General features: G+C 41.4%; 2 protein-coding genes and 1 pseudogene across 4 annotated transcripts in view; 2 read left to right on the forward strand and 1 right to left on the reverse strand.

Annotated features, from left to right (window-relative positions):
• Window positions 1-6,237, forward strand: part of RSPH9 (radial spoke head component 9) — a 36,554-nt gene extending 30,317 nt beyond the window's left edge. For all 3 annotated transcript variants that reach the window (XM_061626416.1, XM_061626415.1, XM_061626414.1), the window contains one exon: window positions 5,927-6,237. In XM_061626416.1, the coding sequence (XP_061482400.1) occupies window positions 5,927-6,087 (161 nt within the window). In that variant the 3' untranslated portion in view covers window positions 6,088-6,237. The remainder of the gene's footprint in view (window positions 1-5,926) is intronic.
• A 1,781-nt stretch (window positions 6,238-8,018) lies between these two features.
• The window catches only part of MRPS18A (mitochondrial ribosomal protein S18A), a 35,322-nt gene continuing 24,952 nt past the window's right edge, over window positions 8,019-18,388 (reverse strand). Inside the window, exon 6 of the mRNA XM_061624809.1 lies at window positions 8,019-8,413. Within this exon, the coding sequence (XP_061480793.1) occupies window positions 8,269-8,413 (145 nt within the window). The 3' untranslated portion in view covers window positions 8,019-8,268. The remainder of the gene's footprint in view (window positions 8,414-18,388) is intronic.
• LOC133384590 (5S ribosomal RNA) lies at window positions 9,888-10,006 on the forward strand (annotated as a pseudogene).

Below are 18,388 nucleotides of genomic sequence, written 5' to 3' on the forward strand. Positions count from 1 at the left end.
ATTCTACGTGTGCTCTATGCTTTTAATTGACCGTGCCCACCTTGCCTTAAATGAAGTGCTTTAAACATAGCAGGCTGAAAACATCTTGGGCAGGCTAAGTTTGTTTTTTCCAACAGCTAGAGTCATTGCTGAAGTAGCAACATTTTGTAATCAGTCTGATTTTACATCAAACTGCAGTTTCAGATTCAACTGTTAATGCACCCAAAATAGAAATAGAACATACTCTAATATGAAACACAAAAGGCTGTCTTCACCATCACATGACACTGACCAATAAAAAGGGTTTGGAATTAATAAAAATAAATTTGACACAGGTTTCTAGGATGAACAGTGAGGGAAATAAAATTTTCTAGATTAGATTCTCTGTAGAAACATTAGTAACACAGGGATGAAGCAAAGTAAGAAGAACCCCAACAAACGTACAAAAATGTAATTCTCCATCTTTGGCGATGGCAGGTATTACCACCACTCACCATATGCTCAGAGGCACATGTTACCAAATTCTTCCAAGTTACACAGGAAGTGGATTGGACTGTGAAAGACCAACCCAAATTGTGTTTGCATTTTGACAAATTTGTAGGGCAGTGCAATATCTCAGAGAGGAGGTCAGGTCTCCTGCTCCCCTGGTGCATTCACTATAGCTGCCCAATTTCCCTGCTTTTTAAAGTTTGATAGAAATATCTGTGGGCTATAGGTATGTTCTTAAACCACAAAGTTTTTTGCCTATTAGTGAATATATTGCAAAGGACTATGGTTAACCTCAAAGTTGGCAAGAACATGAAGGGAAGATGGGAGTAGTTAAAATCTCAGTGCAGCTGCACATATAGAAACTAGAGAAGTGGTTAATTCTGTTGCAATTGCTACAGCAGAATGAGAAGCGGAAAAAGGTATATGTGAACACAGCTACAGCTGTACATTGCACTGTGAATGCTACATAGTAAAATCCTGCAATTCACCTAGTTATAATACCTTATAATATAGGTGCCTTTGTATCCTAATGTGACCTTCTGGAAAAGGCAGCTTTTCCCAGACAGCATGTCACTTTGAAAGTTGCTTCCTCCCCTATCCCCCACCCCACTCAGCTTTGAAATACATCCAAAGCAGCAGTGTTATGGAAGACTAGATTTGAAGTGGATCAGCTTCTTTATTGTTTTAAGAGCCTCTCGTTTTACAGTTAGTAGTTCAAGCATCTCCACCGCCTGCATGTAGCAGAGTCCAGGCCAGAGCCCAGACAGACATGGGGGATGAGGCTGGATTTGGTGGCAGGCTAGAGAGAAAGCAGAAGCTGAGAGGGAGGTTAATGTTTCAAATGCAGCATTGGGGTCCCGGCAGTTGACAGAGGACCATCAAAGAGCCAGTGGTTGGTTGAGCAGTCGAGCATTCGGAGCAGCATCTTGTTTGGAAAATGTTTAAGCACCTCCTCAGCATTCTCACCCGTATTTGGCAGGGTGAAGGTTGCAGCCTGCTCCAGAGAGGGAATAGGAAGCTCCAGATCTTCATCCAAAGGATATTTTTCCCAGGCTCTTTCCTCCCACACAGCAGCTCCCTCCTTTCCCTCCTGGAGCCCTGACAGGCAATTTTTTTCAGTCCAGACAGCATTTGGCTTAGCTAGTTCTGGCGGGTGCAGCTTAAAAAGCAAATTATGGTGTTTTTTTAAAAAAGAATTGGAAAAAATTACAAGTAACTGCAAAGCCTTTCTCATGAACATGTTGTATACCAGATCGCTGATCCTTAGTGAATACTGTACCTGTAGCCACACCTCTTTGTTCCCTACCTCAACTTGTCTGGTGCTTGCTACTGTTTGCTGAGCTCTGCTCACTAAAGGGGATTCCAGGTCTACCCAGGTCTTGGGATAAAGACAACAGAGGCAAGGAAAGTACTCCAGTCATCCATAGATACAATAAGGTTGGACATGCTTATGTAAATAAAAGTTGTGGTTGCAGGGACTTAAGAAGGCGTTAACATTGGCCATAATCTAGCTAAGTTGTGACTAATTCTTCTTGAAAGTAATGGAAAATAAATGAGATGCAAGCAACTAACTTGTTCCTTTGGTTTCAGTACAATGTTAAGTTTACTTGGAAGCAAGTCCCATGTTCAGTGAGGCTTACTCAATTTAAAACTTCATTTTCTTATAGGATAATTTATATCCTGCATCTTCCACCCTAACAGGAGTCTTAGACCACAAGTAATCTCTTAAAACAACTTTGTTACCTAACCCCCAGAATTTACAATGCTGGTTTTTTTTAAAAAAAAATTGGCTGCTTTTTACTTATAAAATAAAAATAATTGCAGACTATCAGAAGCATGGCTGCTGCTGCACTTCCTTCCCTACTGCTTTCTCCTCTGCATCGCTCTGGTCCCTCCCCCCTTCCCCCCCCATTACTAGGCATCATCATGGGAAAGAGCTCCTTTTTTTCCCCACAGGAAAGGGCAGTCTAAGCCGGCTTCTCCCAGCTATTGGAGTGCCTCTGTGCCCCAAATGGCAGGCACAGCTAGAGTCAACTTAAGTGGCACTTGCACAGAAGCAGACTGAGCTGGCGAAGCAAGGACAAAGCACTCTGCTTCACCAGCCTGATCACCCACCTGGAGAGAATTCCTCACACTTGCCTGAGTGAGTGGAACCAGATGAGTGGTTTATAACACTGTATTAAAACCAGTAACCCCCCTCCCAACAAAATAACAAACAAAAACTCCAAACCGCTGTGTCTTCAAGAAGAAAAGACAACATTGTGGTTGAAGAGAGGGATTTAGTTTTCTTAGCACCCCAACTTTGTGTTTTGGTGTGTGATTATGATTGACTAGGCTTGGTTCTGAAGTGGTTCCTCATAGCCCTTTCTATGCTCAAGGTGACAGTCAACCAGAAGATCACTGTTAGGGGCTGAGTCCTAACAGGACAAGAACAAGGCAAGAGGCTCTGTGAACAATTTGTGCCTTAATTCACAGCCTGATCTCTTCATGAAAGAAGTTTTATAGTATTGCAGCTCTTTGCTTGGGCCCAAAATACAACTTAGCCCAAGTATGCCTAAATTTGGCCTCCTTTATGTGAAGCACTGTGTTGATTACAACTACAATGGAGAGTGTGCAGAGACAGTAGAGAAGTCTCCCTTGGGATAGGTAGGGCCTCAAGTCTGTTCCTTGGGAGAAATGGGACATTGTGATGGGTCTGAAGTTTGACGGACGGGTAATGGGGAAAAGCAGTGCTCTTTTATTCTGTCCTTGTTGGAAAGCAGGCAGCTGCTCTGTGCAACAGCTGCATTTTCTGAATGGCCTTTAATGGCAGTCCCAGAGAGGATGTCCCAAGGAGAGTGTGTCAGAGAAATCAGTCTAGAAAAATATGGAATGCTGGCTGGGGTTGTGTTGGAGAGGACAACAGCTCGGCCCTTAGAAAATAAAGGAGAGCATCATTGCCCATTGCTGCTTTGTTGAGTGTCTTAATTATCCTATAGCTCGGTTGGGATAATGCATGTAACTACACTCATCTTTCAAAATTCTGTCAGAGAATCTAGTTTGCTGAACATTTCTTTTGGTATGGACTGTTATGTTCATTACGCATTTGCCAAGAGCCTATCAGCTCTAATAAGCATTTCTGAATTAGCTGACTTCATGTGAGGATTTTCATCTGCGAATTTTTCCTTTCATTGCAGTATTTGATGGTGTTCATTTACTGTCTCCTCCAAACATCTCCTAGCCTCATAGAACCAAATTTACTTTAATATTCTTGCTTTCATCCCTCCCATGTTTCTCAGGCTGTCATTTTGGGAACAGAACTATTCAGCAAACCACTGAACGGCCCATTCTAGTAGAAAGCTCATTTTCACCCTTGTCTCAACCTTCTCAGCAGCACCAAGGCATAATTAATGTTGAAACTAATCCCTTTACTGCCCCTGTGCACACTTCCTCCAAAGGTGGAGCCAAATTAGATTCCAAGGAAAATTAGCTCTTCTATAAACTACTTTTGAGTTGGAAGCTCTAGTCATATCCCTTATCATTTTTCCTCTTGATGCCTTCTCCTTGGCTTGTATTTCCTTTATGATAAAGGCAATTGGCGAATGTGCGCCACAGTTGTATTTTAGCCTCAGAATAATAGTTCAAGTTCCAATTCAAAACAAAATGGGTAAGATCCAGTTAAGTCCACTGGTTTCAATGTACTTACTCCAAGTATGACTAATGATGGCTATTGCCATTAGTAGGATATCCAACCCGCATGTAGCCTTGCTTTAGGAGAACAGCATAGCTACCCCCCCCCCAAAAAAAACTTAGTTAAAACCTAGAATTAAAAACTGGAGCTTTAAAACATTAAAGTGAGGAGAATGGGTGTCAGCAGCTATTTTTCCAGTGGTGGGGTAGAGCACAGTATATACCACTAGCAAGGAACGTCCCACCAGGAGGCCAAATGCAGCCCTCAAAGACTCAAATGTTTTTTCCCTGGCTGGAATGGGTCCTTAAACTCTTGATAATCAGGCTGTCATGCCTTTTTTAAAACACCACCACCACACACACACTTAATACCCATCTTTTTGCACACATTCCACTTAAAATCCACTCAGGGGCAGGCATAGATATCCTCCAGAACTTTGGCCTTTACTCTCACCAGTTCTTAAAAGGCAACAAGTTTCTCTTGTTTTTTTAAAAAAAAACCATGCTTAGGAACTAAGGTTTATTATGAAAAGCAATGGTTTTAATATAGGGCTGGGATTCCTGTCATTAGTCTTCTTGCTAGTCAATGTACTGAGATGTACATAGTCAGTTGCCTTGATCCAGCAAGTAGAAGATGTGTTTTCCTAACTGCATGAAGAACTATACATGCAAACAGTTGCTGGATGCTTAGTTCTTGCCCCTAAAATGCCTCATGCAGTAGCTGGGCTCACATGTATACATATGCAGGGAGGAGCCGAGGGGAAATTAATCCAGATATTTGATCCTATTTCTCTCTGTTATTACCAATTTAAGTGGGACTACTCATACCTTTTAGTATCAAGACCTTTGCCTGCAGCAACTAGATCATGTGCATTCATGGTTTATACTTTTTCAATTCACTCTATGCAGCTGGTAAAGCTGTCACTTAAGGCTCGTGCAGTCGAAATCAAATAGGCTGTGAAGTGCAACACTTCTTGTCCTGTTGGGTTTCTTTTTGAAATACTTCTAGCTGAAATTACTCTACAGCTTCCTGATATTAAGAGAAGGACCTTTGCTCAATGAGGCTGCTTTGCATGCAGAAGGTCCTAGCTTCAACCCTTGGCATTCCTAGATAAAGCTAGGAAAGACTCTCCCCTGAAATTCTGGAGAGCCACTGCCAGTTAGTGTAGCTGATACTGAGCTAGCTAAGACGTGGTATAGGGTAGCTTCCTGTATTTTTTGTGATATAGTTCAGCTATCTTATGCAGGAGTAGTGTCATAGAGCTTTCTCTCCCCTTCTGTTACATGTTAGATTGGGGGAGGGGGAATCATGACAAATCTTGGAATAAAAAGGCAGATGATAAAATCCTAGAATTACAGAATAAGTTGTCTAGAGTGAGAGGCTACTTTACCTATGCTGATATAATGGAGAAGCTGAATGTTGCTCTTTACCAGATCTTGCCTATGTCCTGAGCCTCAGGGCTTAATGGCAAAAAGGTTATCCTATGACAACTGCTCCTTACTTCTGTGGTTTGCTAGTTATTTTGTAGATCTTGGCCTCTTCATGCTGGAGTTAACCCTCTCCAAATAAAAAGGTAGCAGCTACTTGTGGGGTAATACACAATTACCATTATGTTTGCTTGTTTACTTGTATGATTAACTGAGCCAAGAATAGAAAAATCTGTATACAGTTAACTCAAGCTTGTTTGGGTGTCAGTGGTCACTGAAAACATCTGATCCTAGTTTGTTGTATCGCAGAAAAGTTATCTTTGTCAATTGTGATGAAATCTAGTACTTTATTCTTGTGCAGGGTCCTGGAGCATCCAAGTGGAGAGGGGAGGCAGAGTGATAGTACTACGAAGCTTGCTATGGCCTGGACTCACATTCTACCATGTTCCCAATACTAAACAACATGGCTACATCTACTTTGGGCATGGAGAGAAGAACAAAGACCTGCCTTTCATGCTATGAACAACAATGTGAGGCTGAAAACTGAGGGAAATGTACTAATTTTGTACATGAAACTGTTTGCTTTAATAAATCAACATGTAATCAATCTAATGTGTTAGTGGGACCATATTTTAAAACTTTTTAAGTAGCCCAGTAAACACTTCTAGTTAAGTCATGTGTATTCGTTCCCTGCACGAAGTCATTGTCTCTTCATTACAGTCAGCCATTTTACAAATTAACTAGAAATAAGAGACCTCTTAGGATTAGAAAATCAGGTATCTTAGTTTAGTTCGTTCACTATCCAAGCACATGAGCTATGTAAACACAGAAAATGAGATCATGTTGTGGGGCCAGGTATTAAAGACGGTTATGCACAGTGCTCAAGGCTAATAGGGCACAGAGTTGTTTCTGGTTTGACTATTTGCCAAGGACTCTAACATGTTTTTTCTAATGTTATTTGTTATTTAGTTTAATTTGTAAATTGTATTGCTTTTATTGTTGTATTTTTATACTTGTGTTTATTTTTCTTTGTAAGCCACCTTGAGGGCCTTTGGCCAAAAGGCGGGGTATAAATAAATTTAATAATAATAATTTCCTTTAATTATGCTCACTTTCCAAGCACACATCACTTTTTTCCAATTTACTAAGATCAGCCAGTAGCACAATCATACTTGTATTCTTTGCTGTACAAGCTGGCACAAGGCAACTCAGCCCTGATATTGTATGGGGATTTATTTTTGCCTCACAGTATATATAATACAGGGCGGATTGCACAATTCCACAGATCCCATAGACTGGATATAGTTCTAAAAGATCACTGCGACAATAAAGATTAGAGTTCATAGGCCCTCTCCAGAGGGTTATACTTTATGGCCCTGTATAATATATACTATTAAGGCAAAATCTGAAACCCATCTGTACAGAAGCATCCTATTGCTAACAAAGTATCCCTGAAACTTGGGTAACTGCCATCCTACAATGCTGCATGAGGAAGAGCAACTGAGGAAACGATTATTCCTTCCACTTGCTGAACTCAAGTGCTTCAGATATGTTATGCTGAAAGCATTGTGATTAGGAAGGCAAACTCTTTTCAGAATGTTGTCATGCCTGCCCACTTTGGTTAATAGCTAAAGGGTCAGGTAGGGAGGGATTACAGTGTGCTGGTAGATCTAACACAGTCTACTGGCTACTGCCTCAAAACAGTGGCTGTATTAAAACTAAGTATTAGTGCATAGCAGCAAGTATCAGCAGAAAGAATTATGCAGGTTTTTAGGATCCAGTAACTTTTTCCAGTATGGAAATTCAGATAGACAACTGTAGCAGCTTGATACTAGTTTTCTTTTCTTCTCTCACTTCTGCCCTGGCTTTACCCTCAGCAACATCCTTTAAGTCTCCCTTCGCATGTTTCCCAGCAACTTGCCTAACAGCACTTTCTCAGTTTACCCATCACTAGGAAATATTCAAAATTTCACAAAAAGTATGCAGATCACTCCACAATGAAGCAAAGTTGTTTAATTTTGTCTATACTAGTTGCAGGCTGTACTCTTCCCAGAATCTCCTTCTGGTTCTACAAATGTTAATCTTTCATTTTTCACCAAAACCATAATTTTTTCTCTCAAGGCTAAAGTAGGCCTACATAACTGATCAAGGGATAGAAGCTAAACAGTGAGTGTTTTGATTACATCTGTGGGGATGTACTTTGTAGTAAACATTTTTTTCTATTTTCAGGCATGCACTTGTGTATTTTCCCTGGGCACTGGCAGTTTTATTCTGCTCAGTGCTCTCCTCCCATCAGCAAATACAGCAGCTACAGACACCAGCTATCACCGCTAATAAAGAACACCATTATGAAATAATATTCCACTTGAGCAGCGAGATACAAATTCTGTCTCTTGTAAGGTGCAAGAGGTACAGGCCACCCATAGAACTGAAACAGCACACAACACTAGGAGTAATCTCAAGGGTTTAATTAAAGGATACAGTTTTGTTATCCAGAAGCAACATCTCTTACATTCTCTTTCAGTTAAATGACAAGTGTACTTAACCATTAAGTTGTCCCTTCTCTGAAAGGTTCTGTATGTTTCCAGAGGAAAAAAGTTTGTTTGCCTCCTTCCAGACTATAGGGCATCAAAATATCTGTAACGGGTTGACAAATACTGAGGCAGGGCAGTTGCAATCTACTGAACACTAGCTTACTTTACCTTAGTGGTTAAAACGGTAAGGCTTTGTTCCGTAATTAACATTATCACGGAGTACAGGGTGTGAAATAGGCATGGGAACCTTGCACCACTTGTGTCCCTTGTTCCAGATGGGTCTCACAGATGTGATAGAATATCGGGTAAGGTACCTGCGAAGAGAAGCAGAAATGCAGGCCATGAGTGAAACTGGCAACTGAGAAAATGTTTGGGGGATACAACTGGCAGGACATCTGGGCTTCTCAGTTTGATTTGTATAGGAGTGAACACTGGGGCACTATGAGGCACAGTGCAACAATCTTAATTTTTTATTCTAATGGGCTTAGCAACCACCTGAAGCTGCACATGCCCAGTATTGCTTTGCTCATCTGCATACTGGCAAAGATCAGTGCAGCCTATGGCACGAGTATGGCTCCTGCTCCCCTTCCATATTTCCTACTAGGTGTTATGCAAGATAGGCTTGGGCCATGTGTAGTGTTTCTGAATCATGACCACTCACCCTCTTCTCCATTTCAATATTTAAAATAAATCAGACACAAACTTAAGCCTCTGGCATGTTCCAATTCTGACTGGCTACAGCTGGATGTCAGGTTACTTCTACTGCATAAAAGGCCAGCTCTAAATGTATTCCTCCTGTTTCATCATTTTGGGAAGACACCAAGCTCCACACTGAGTCCAAGCTGCAAGCACAAGACAACTACAGATGAGGCCAGATTCATTTGAGAGTCTCCAAAGGAATTAAGTCTATTTTCCTAAGAAACTAGGTTAAGTTTTCTTTCTGCTTGGGAATAAGAATTTGGCAGGAGCATTTATTTTCACACATGCCTAGAGACTGTAGAGATGTTCTTGTAGGATTCCGTTTGGATTTGCTGGTGTTGGAAACAGAATCCACAAAACAAAAGAGGTCCTGGTGGCTGGGGATTCATAAATGATGATCCAACAAAATCTTCAGTTGCTAAAAGAATTGTTACTCAAGCGTGACCATCTGTGTAATCATGGCTCAGGACCCTTGGAAATTCAAATTCACTTGACTATAAGGATGGAGTAGGTTAAACCTCTGCACTTTCATGCAACACAGAAGCATTTTAAATGCAGTGTGGTTCTGGCATTGGCAACATGATTCCTTCACATGATGAGAAGCATAGCGACACTAGATTTTGTGCTTGCCCATAGATTAAATAAATGGAGCAGAATAAGAGCTTAGTTGCAAAGAAAAGCTTGCTTTGAAAATTCTATCTAAATATAGAATTTGGTTTCCTAGATGTCGACTTTAGGATGATCTTTGAACAAAGACCTATATGGCTGAGGATGACATTTTCCTGCATGGCTGAACAGCGATGATAAGGGTGTACTTAAAGTTATCTAGGGCATCAGGGAAGGAAATAGAGGCCACGATGTAACCAAACTACTAGTGTCTAACCTTAAGATATTAGGAACATCTTCAGTCAGTTACTTATTTTCAAAATAAAACTGAGTCCATAAAGATCTAACCTACACAATGTATTTTGCAGAAAAAAAAACACTTAAAATCTTTTCTAACAAAGATTAAAAATTATCTTTTTCTATAAATGCTTTTCTATAAGCAACATAGGTTTATGTCTTTATGACATTTCTAATCTGCCCTTCGGCTATGGCTGTACTACCCTGAACACGCCCAATCTCGTCTGATCTCGGAAGCTAAACAGGGTCAGGCCTGGTTAGTACTTGGATGGGAGACCGCCTGGGAATACCGGGTCCCGTAGGCTTAGAGGAAGGCAATGGGAAACCACCTCGCCATAAGTAGTAATAGACTAGAAGGCATATAACAAAATAGAATTACCACAAAGCAAACAACTCTGCAATTTAAAACTAATTCTTACAATTCTCGCCTTGCCTCCCAAGGTCTGGGCAAAGTGGTGCATCTTAATCTTCTGATGGAATGTTAAGAAAATCACTGCCAGACACACCTCCCAATCCAGAAATGGGATGCCATCAGAAAGAACACCCTGTCGTGTGCCATTACTCCACAAACCTCACCTGGCAGTGGAATCACGAGCAGGACCTTCCCTACAGATCTTAATGGATGGGCAGGTTGGTATGCAAAGCAGCGTTCCTTCAGATATTTGGTCCCAAGATGTTCAGGGCTTTGCATGTCAACATAAGCACCATGAATAGGGCTAGGAAGCAGATTGGTAACTAGTGCAGCTTCTTTAGAACTGGTGTTACATGAGTCCAGTCAGCAGGATCAGTCAACATCCTGGCAGCAACATTCTGCACCAGTTTTAGCTTCCAAATCCTTTTTGAAGAACAGCCCCAGGTAGAGCTCTTTATTGCCTCTAGGCACTGGTCTGGCTCCTGTACTGCCTCAATGCAATCAAGTGGTATACAGAAATAGAGTTGGGCATCATCTGCATGTTGATGATACCTCACTCTAAATCCTGTGATGACATCTTCCAGCAGCTTCCTATAGATGTTAAAAAGCCAGAGGGAGGGACAAGATTGAACCCTTTGCAACCTACAAGAGAATTCCAGAGGAACAGAAGTCCCCCACAACTATTGGAAATGGCTCTGGAGGTAGGAGCAGAACTAATGTAACATGATGCCTCCAACTCCCATCCCAGAGTCATTCCAGGAGGTTGATGGCATCAAAAGCTGCTGAGGGGTCAAGGCGAATCAACAAGGTTGCACTCTCCCTGTGCCTTTCCCAACAAAGATAATCAATCAAGGCTTCCAAGGCAATCTTGGTACCAATCCCAAACCTGAAGCCAGATTGAAATGGGTGTAGATGAAGTTTTCTCCAAGCAAGCCTGAAGCTGAACTTCTCACATCAACTTCTCAAGTACCTTGCCCAAAAAGGGATTGTTATGACATTAATTTATATTCCGCCCCTCCTCCAAGGAGGCCAGAGATGCTGTGACTATATGCGATGTCCAACACTTATTTTTAAAAAATCAGAAGAAACTCTGTTTTTAAACTGTCTTTTATTGATGGTTTTAATGTTTGATTTTACTTTTTGGTAAACTGCTTTGAGGTTTTATTATAATATATCAGTATATAAATTTAATTAAATATATTGGAAACACTTCAGGGTCCAAGGAGGGCCCCTTAAGCAAGGGACGCACTACCACTTCTTTAAGGGAGGCTGACACTTCACCCTCCAACCCAGGAGCCATTTACTACTCCCTGAGCCCACCTTTTAGTCATAATTGGCAAGGGTCAAGGCTACTTGTAGAAAGCCAAAACCTTTCAAGCAGCTTGTCCTCATTCTTAGGCTGCAGATGAATGCAGCTGGTTGAGATCATTTTTATAAGCAACTAGTATTTTGGTTCTTGATCAATATAAATATAATTCATTAATTATTTGCAAAAGTTTCTATTCTGCCAACATTAAAAAAATCATGGAGATGAACATAAAATCAACAATAAAATTACATTGTTAAAACACAGAATACGTCCTAAATCAATAGATCAGATTAGCACATCAACAGAACTGGATCACTCTTTAAGGAAAAGGTAGTGATTGTATCTCTTAGCATGTTTGGGGGTGCACTAAGGCAAGTACTATTGCTTTGCAATGCAAGCAGATGGAGTGGGGGGAAGAATAGGGGATATGGGCCAGATTCCTGCATAGACTCTTGCAAGCACACCAAAGCTCTAAAAACAGGACCACAGTGTAATCTGCAAGATTATTCCTTGGCTCAATCCAAAGTTGGAACTGAGCGGCTTTTAAAAACACACACACAACAATGCTGAGTGCATGACTCTCTGGTGAGCAATAATATGGTCTTATGACCCCAGTATGCCCTTCCCATCCCTGTGGTTTGGTCACTCCTCCTTTGTGGCACCATGTGCAAATTTAGATGTTAAGTGCTCTGGGCAGTTCCTAGTGTAATTTATTTGGTTAGTGTAGTGCTGAGCATGCATTTGGGGCCTGTAAAATGGTAATGAAATCTCAACAGTACCAAGCGGTTATGGAACATATGAAGACCCCTCACATCAATCCAGCACTTTTCACAAGACAGGAACCCAAACAGTTTTTCAAATCAAATGAAAAAACAGATTGTATTCAATGCTGTCAGCTGCAGAAACAAAATCAGCCTCCCAAGTGAAGCTTGGCAGTAGCCCTTTATCCTAAGCACACTGCAGTAGTTAATATGGGAGGTCCATTTGTGCAGAAGGCCACTTCAGGTACAAATAAAAAAGATCAACTTCAAGGAATTTGCAGAAGTAGTATTCCATGCACAAGGAGCATCAATAAAGATTTATGAGCCCAACACATTAACATGAATGAATCTTTGTGGTTCATTCTGGGCAAGTAGAAAGCTGGGAGCCACTCAACTAGAAGGACAACTAGAATTAAAAACACTACTTCATTCTGGAAATGCTCTGTTGGGATTACATTGCACGAGGGCAAATCTGTTTTATCTGAAGGCCAAACATCAATTTATACATCAAATCCAATGGAGACACTGCCTGTTGACAGCAACAGTTATGGTTGAGGAGGACCCAACTGCTATGTATCGCAACATGCCAAACAACGTTTATAGGCATTGAATGGAGGGAAAGAGGCTCCTGTAATAACAAATGACCTCACTGGAAGAGGAAAGCAGGAGGTGAACAAGCAACGAGAGGTAGCTGCTTAGAAGGCAGTGGCTTAAGACATCCCTCCATTTTCAATTGGGGCCTTGGGAGGCATACACTCCAATTCTGCGAAGGAAAAGGGATTTAGCAAACGCCAAGTTTTAAAGCTTTTATTATTTGTCTTAAGCAGGTTAATCCAACTCTCTGCTCAAGCCCTGTGGCTTCTTTTGTGAACAGCAAGCAGGCTAGGGGCTTTTCGCTATTAGCTGAAACAGAAAGTTGGACATATGCCCTTCCTGGAGCATACTTTACTTTTACTACTTCAAACATGCTTTGTCCAAAACTAAAAAATGTTCCTGTTTATTTATTGTCTTTTAATGTTGATGATTTGGCATGGGAGAAAAATAAGCCTTGCCCTCAGGTCAACAGCAGTCCCTCTTATGCCAACCCCCCCCCCCCAATCTCACTTTGGAGAAACTAATTTTCTGTGGAGGACTGGATTTCCACATGCCCCTTATTTCCAAAGATAGTTTCAGAGATAGTAATCAGAGGCACACTATTGATCATGATAAAGAAACACAATACAGTTCCTTTATGTCTTCGTTTCTAAAATTTAAATCAAGCAACAACAGGAAAGAATCAATTTGATACTTGGGGAGTATTTAGGACAAAGTTAGGATAAGGCTTCCCTGCATCGGGAAGGGATACTAGCAGTAGTAGTGAAGATTGTTGATCCTCCACTTGACATACAAAATGGATGCTGCAAATACTTCCTACTGCTTCAGAGAGGCACAGCACAAAATGCAAATACATTTTTCATACACTCACTAATACAAGGTTGGTCTCCAAAGCAATGACGAACATAACTTCTTGCAAGTAACATAGGTAGCAAATGTGGTTAGAATGTTGCACTAAGACCTGGGAGACCAGGGTTCAAATCGCTACTTGGCCATGAAGCTCACAGGGCATTCTTGAATCACTTACCATGTCTCAGCCTAGTGTGTCTCACAAGGTTGTTGAGGATAAAATGGGGAAAAGGGGAGATTAATGAACACCAGCGTGAGCTCCTTGGAGAAAGGGCAGGATATAAATGCATTAAATAAATAGCTGCAGTAGCAGCTAGCTATTCTAGACATAAGTTATAAACCCACCACAATACTAATACGGCTGATTAGATAGTATATCCAAACTTAAAATCATTTATATGCGAAAGTTTGCTAAGGCTTGCCAAATTTATTCTGGTACAACACTGGGAAGGGGAAAATGAGACCCCTCCTTTGTGAATGGCTCAACAAAGTTTGAAACATTATAATGAAGTTAACACAATAGATTATCTGAAACAAGGTAGAGCACAAGAAGAGCAACTGCAATGGCTTAGATGTTTATATAAATAATTGGAATGTAGACTTGTACATATTAACATTTGTTTTCAGAGACTGTAGAAGTTCTCTCTCTATATAAATTACATTTAAGTAAAAGGACACAAAACAAACTCTTAGGTTTGTTATTAACCATACCCATCTTCATGCCAGGACAATGGGAGGAGAAAGGCCGTGGGTTGCGCACCACAACATGCCACAGGCCTGAGAGACTGCACCTTAAGGTCATAAGAAGAGCCCTGCTGGATCAGACCAAAGGTCCAACTAGTCCAGCATTTTGTTCCCATAGGCATCTGGTTGTCCACTGTGAGAAGTTCACAGGCATGACATGAGCACAACAGCACTCTCACCACTTGTGTACTCTAGCAACTGGTATTCAGAGGCATACCATCTCCAATACTGGAGGTAGTATACAATCATCATGACTAGTGGCCATTGACAGCCTTATCCTCCATGAACTTGTCTAATCCCCCTTTAAAGCTGTTCAAGTTGGTAGTCATCACTCTATCTTGTGGTATCAAACTTCATATTTAACTATGTACTGTGTGAAGAACTTCCTTCTGTCTGTCCTGAATCTCCCAACACTTCAGCTTCATCCATTTTTGCCACCAGAACACCAGCAAGAGATGATGGGAAGCACTTGTCCTTCTTGGAGGGAACCACACACTTCTGCCTCCCATCTCCAGCACCAAGCTGAAGGCAAAGACATATTGACTTGCTCCACCTCTGTCCTTGATATGGCAGGTGGCAGTGTGTGAGCTCATAGTGCCCATCAAATGCAAAGACTAGCTGATGCACCTTCCCCTCTCCCCTCCAGCTTGGAGCTGAAGATGATAGGATGAAGCTTGTTGCTTTTGCTGTGTACTTGTGCTTGCCAAGTGCAGAGCCAAAACAAATCTCAGGCTTCTGCCAAACTTGGGAGCTGGGGAGAGGGAGGAATTCATCATCCTTGACTGGAGGAAACCTTGGACTCATCTCACTCTCCAGAGCCTGGCTATAAGTGATGAGTGAGATTGTCAAGCCCTGTGAAAATAAGAAGTAGAGATGCGTGCTGACAAAATGGGGAAGAGGGAGAAGCATATATGCCACCTTGAGCTTCTTGGAGGAAGGTGGGATATAAATGTAACAAGGAATAAATAAGACAAACTTCTGATACCTCACTCCAGAACTTTAAATGACCTCAGAGGTTTCACGTATATGTTAATTCCCTGCAAGCATCTGGTTGATAGATAAGTGTGGCACAGTAAGTTCTGTTTTAGGAGGCTGGTGCTTGAATGATCTTGTGTCATAAATATAGGTTGAACTTATGATCTTTTGGTCCCCTCCACTTCAAAATCACTTTTCTTTTTTTTTTTTCAAGTAGATGATTTACCCCTTTGCTAATACTGTAGAAGCCCAGCTCACCACACAGCTCTTGGTTGGTTGGTGCCATCTGATATCAGCCAGCTTCTTTCCTCTCTCCCACAACAGAGACTTCTAAATCTCTGTACAGTCAGGGCACCAGGCCAGAAAATGACAGCTCAATGGGTTACTTATCTCATTGCTTAGGGGAACAATGAATGGAATTTTGAGGGGGAATGGACATGGAAAGTGGCCTTCAGGTTAAGGCAAGGTTTTAACAGTTACACGTAAAGCAGAATTTCTCATGAAGTCACACATTCTGTATGCCTGACTTTTCATTCTGTGAGAATTATAAAGAGGAAAAAACCCTCTTCCTATCCTATTATGAGGGGGCAAGATTCAAAATTCTGAAGGCTTGTGTGATTGAGGGGAGAGAGTTGAGACACACAAACTCTGGTGGAGAAAAATCTCTCAGTTCTGACATTTTCCAGGTAGCACTGCAAGCCGCTATCACAAAATCTGTACATATTCAATATATATTCTATGCTTTTTTTAGACAACCATTTTTCATAAAGTCTTATTTCAGATTAGTAAGCTTTGGGTGACTTCTGCTCCCACTACAAATGAAGAAAAGGGAGCAGGAATACATCTTCTGGCTAAACGTTTGTTCATATCCTGAACATTTTCCTAGGCACCTCTGTCCGCTAGAGACAAAGACTTTTTTTTGTTTTTATTTTTTTAAGGAAACAGCTTTCTGGGTTATTTTATTTTAATGCATGGGGGCATCATAGTGAGGACTTGAAAGGAATTATTAGGTGAGGGGAGCACACAAATCATGGATGTGTTTACCCCACCCCACTTTTCAACTTTAATTAACTTTATATTCCTGTATAGTAAAAGCATGTTAGTGGCACAACCATAAGACTACTCTTTTCAAAAAGTATCCAGTGCAGTTTTATTGTGTTGCATGAAGGCAGTCTAACCAGCTGGACTCTAACCAGTGGGGCCTTATCAGTCAAGCCAGTTGCTTCACTGCATTGCAAAGCTTTTCTGCCACTTTTTCAATTCTTCCTTTGAGAAACACTCAGATGCCTGAACTGTATGATGGCATTTCAGATGAAAGACCTGCTTGCTAACTCATGCAAGCACGTGGAGTCTGCTGTACTTTCAAGGAGCTACTTTTACCACCATGGACACAACAGCCTCACTATGTGAGGCAAAGCCATCTGCGGCAGGAGGGAACAGCAGAAAGTAGCATACCTGTTAATCAAGAGTCTGCTAAGATGCATCCACCTTTTGCTTCCTTTACCTCTTGGTTGAAGATGGGAAGCGAAGTGAAAAGTCTGAAGAAGCTGTACTAAAAATTACAATAGCCTTCTACCTACCAGCAAAATAAGGAGCCTGGAGCTACTAGTTTCATAAAGAAATCTGGCACCTTCTGAGAAATTATTTCTCCTGTTCTTAAGGCCTTCAATGGTCTTCCCTAGCCCCCAATTGCTAGAAGATGGCAACTTAAGACTTCAAAACCCAAAAGCAGAAATGGTAGATGAACAAGGAGGAGAGAAATTCTGAAATTAATGTAATACATAATAGGCTCCAAATGTTGATCTTGATTTACTGAATGAAAAACCCCCTATCCATTGCACACCAAGGACCCAGTCACTCAGCAATCTTTCCCTTTCTAAGCATTTGGATTTTATGATATAGCAAATGAGCTAACTATCCCACAGGTGAGAGTGAGAAGCACCAAAGGTGGTAGTACTTAAACAATACTGTGGCAGAGCTGAAAATAGGAACTTGAGGCCTGTACTTTCAACACAATTGCCTCTCTTGATGCTGCTCTAAAGAAAATGGGACATGGCAGTTTGGACCGTGTCATGACCTAACCCCCTAGATCTGCAGAAAGGAAGTGGTTAAAAAGTATCCTGTCCTCTGCATCACTGGCAGTTCCAGAGATCAACGTGGGAGGCACAGGTGGGGGTAGGCACAGAGCCAAAACCCTCAATAGTGCCGTAGCAGTTGAGACCTGGCAAGACCCCAAAAATGCAGAATTTTCTACCTCCAGCCGATAGAGAAAATACCTTGATGAACTGGGGTAGCATTCCTAAAAAGCAGAACTTCAACCCCTTCCACCGATATTAGTATCTACTTACCTTTCCTAAACTATCCCATTCTATTAACCCCTCTTCCACATTCAAGCATCAGTCCTTGTTCCTCCCTGACTAGCTGGCCCTGTCGCCAGATCCATTTCTAGCTTTCTCACTGATCAGCCTCCCACAACCTTTCACAGATTTCCTCTGGATGGGAAAAGCAAAGGAAAGCATGGACATGGGATGAAGTAGGGATACCAAAATAAATGGTGTTGTAGATGTGATGCCAGACACAGTGACTACTATTTTTGCTTGTTTAGGTACCATAAAATAGTTTGCTAAAATGTCTGGTTTAAAAAACCTATTCTGTTTTGGAGGGGTGGGGCTGGAATTCACCACTTCCTGCTTTCATCTAGTAGGCATTGTTTCACAGCTACTGAGTCAACTCAGAGTTAAAAAACAATGTGTGAAACTCACAAGACAGATTTGATCTTCAGAAAGCAAAGCTGTGAAGTGATAGGAATCTTTAAGTTGTCGTCAAATATGTGTCACATTTAGACACAGATCCTGATTTCTGCACAGAACATGATCGTCAGAGAGAACCACTGAACTATGGCAACAACCTAGAGAACTGGACTACCAAGGGCCAGACCCACACTACAAGAGGAATCTTATGCTGAAACCCTATAGCCTCTGATTTCACAAGCTACAGGTCTGTGGCCTTTAGTAACCCCACAGCTTGCTAATATGAACTTCAT

This window comes from Rhineura floridana, chromosome 4, assembly GCF_030035675.1.
Source record: "Rhineura floridana isolate rRhiFlo1 chromosome 4, rRhiFlo1.hap2, whole genome shotgun sequence".
NCBI classification, from domain to species: domain Eukaryota; kingdom Metazoa; phylum Chordata; class Lepidosauria; order Squamata; family Rhineuridae; genus Rhineura; species Rhineura floridana.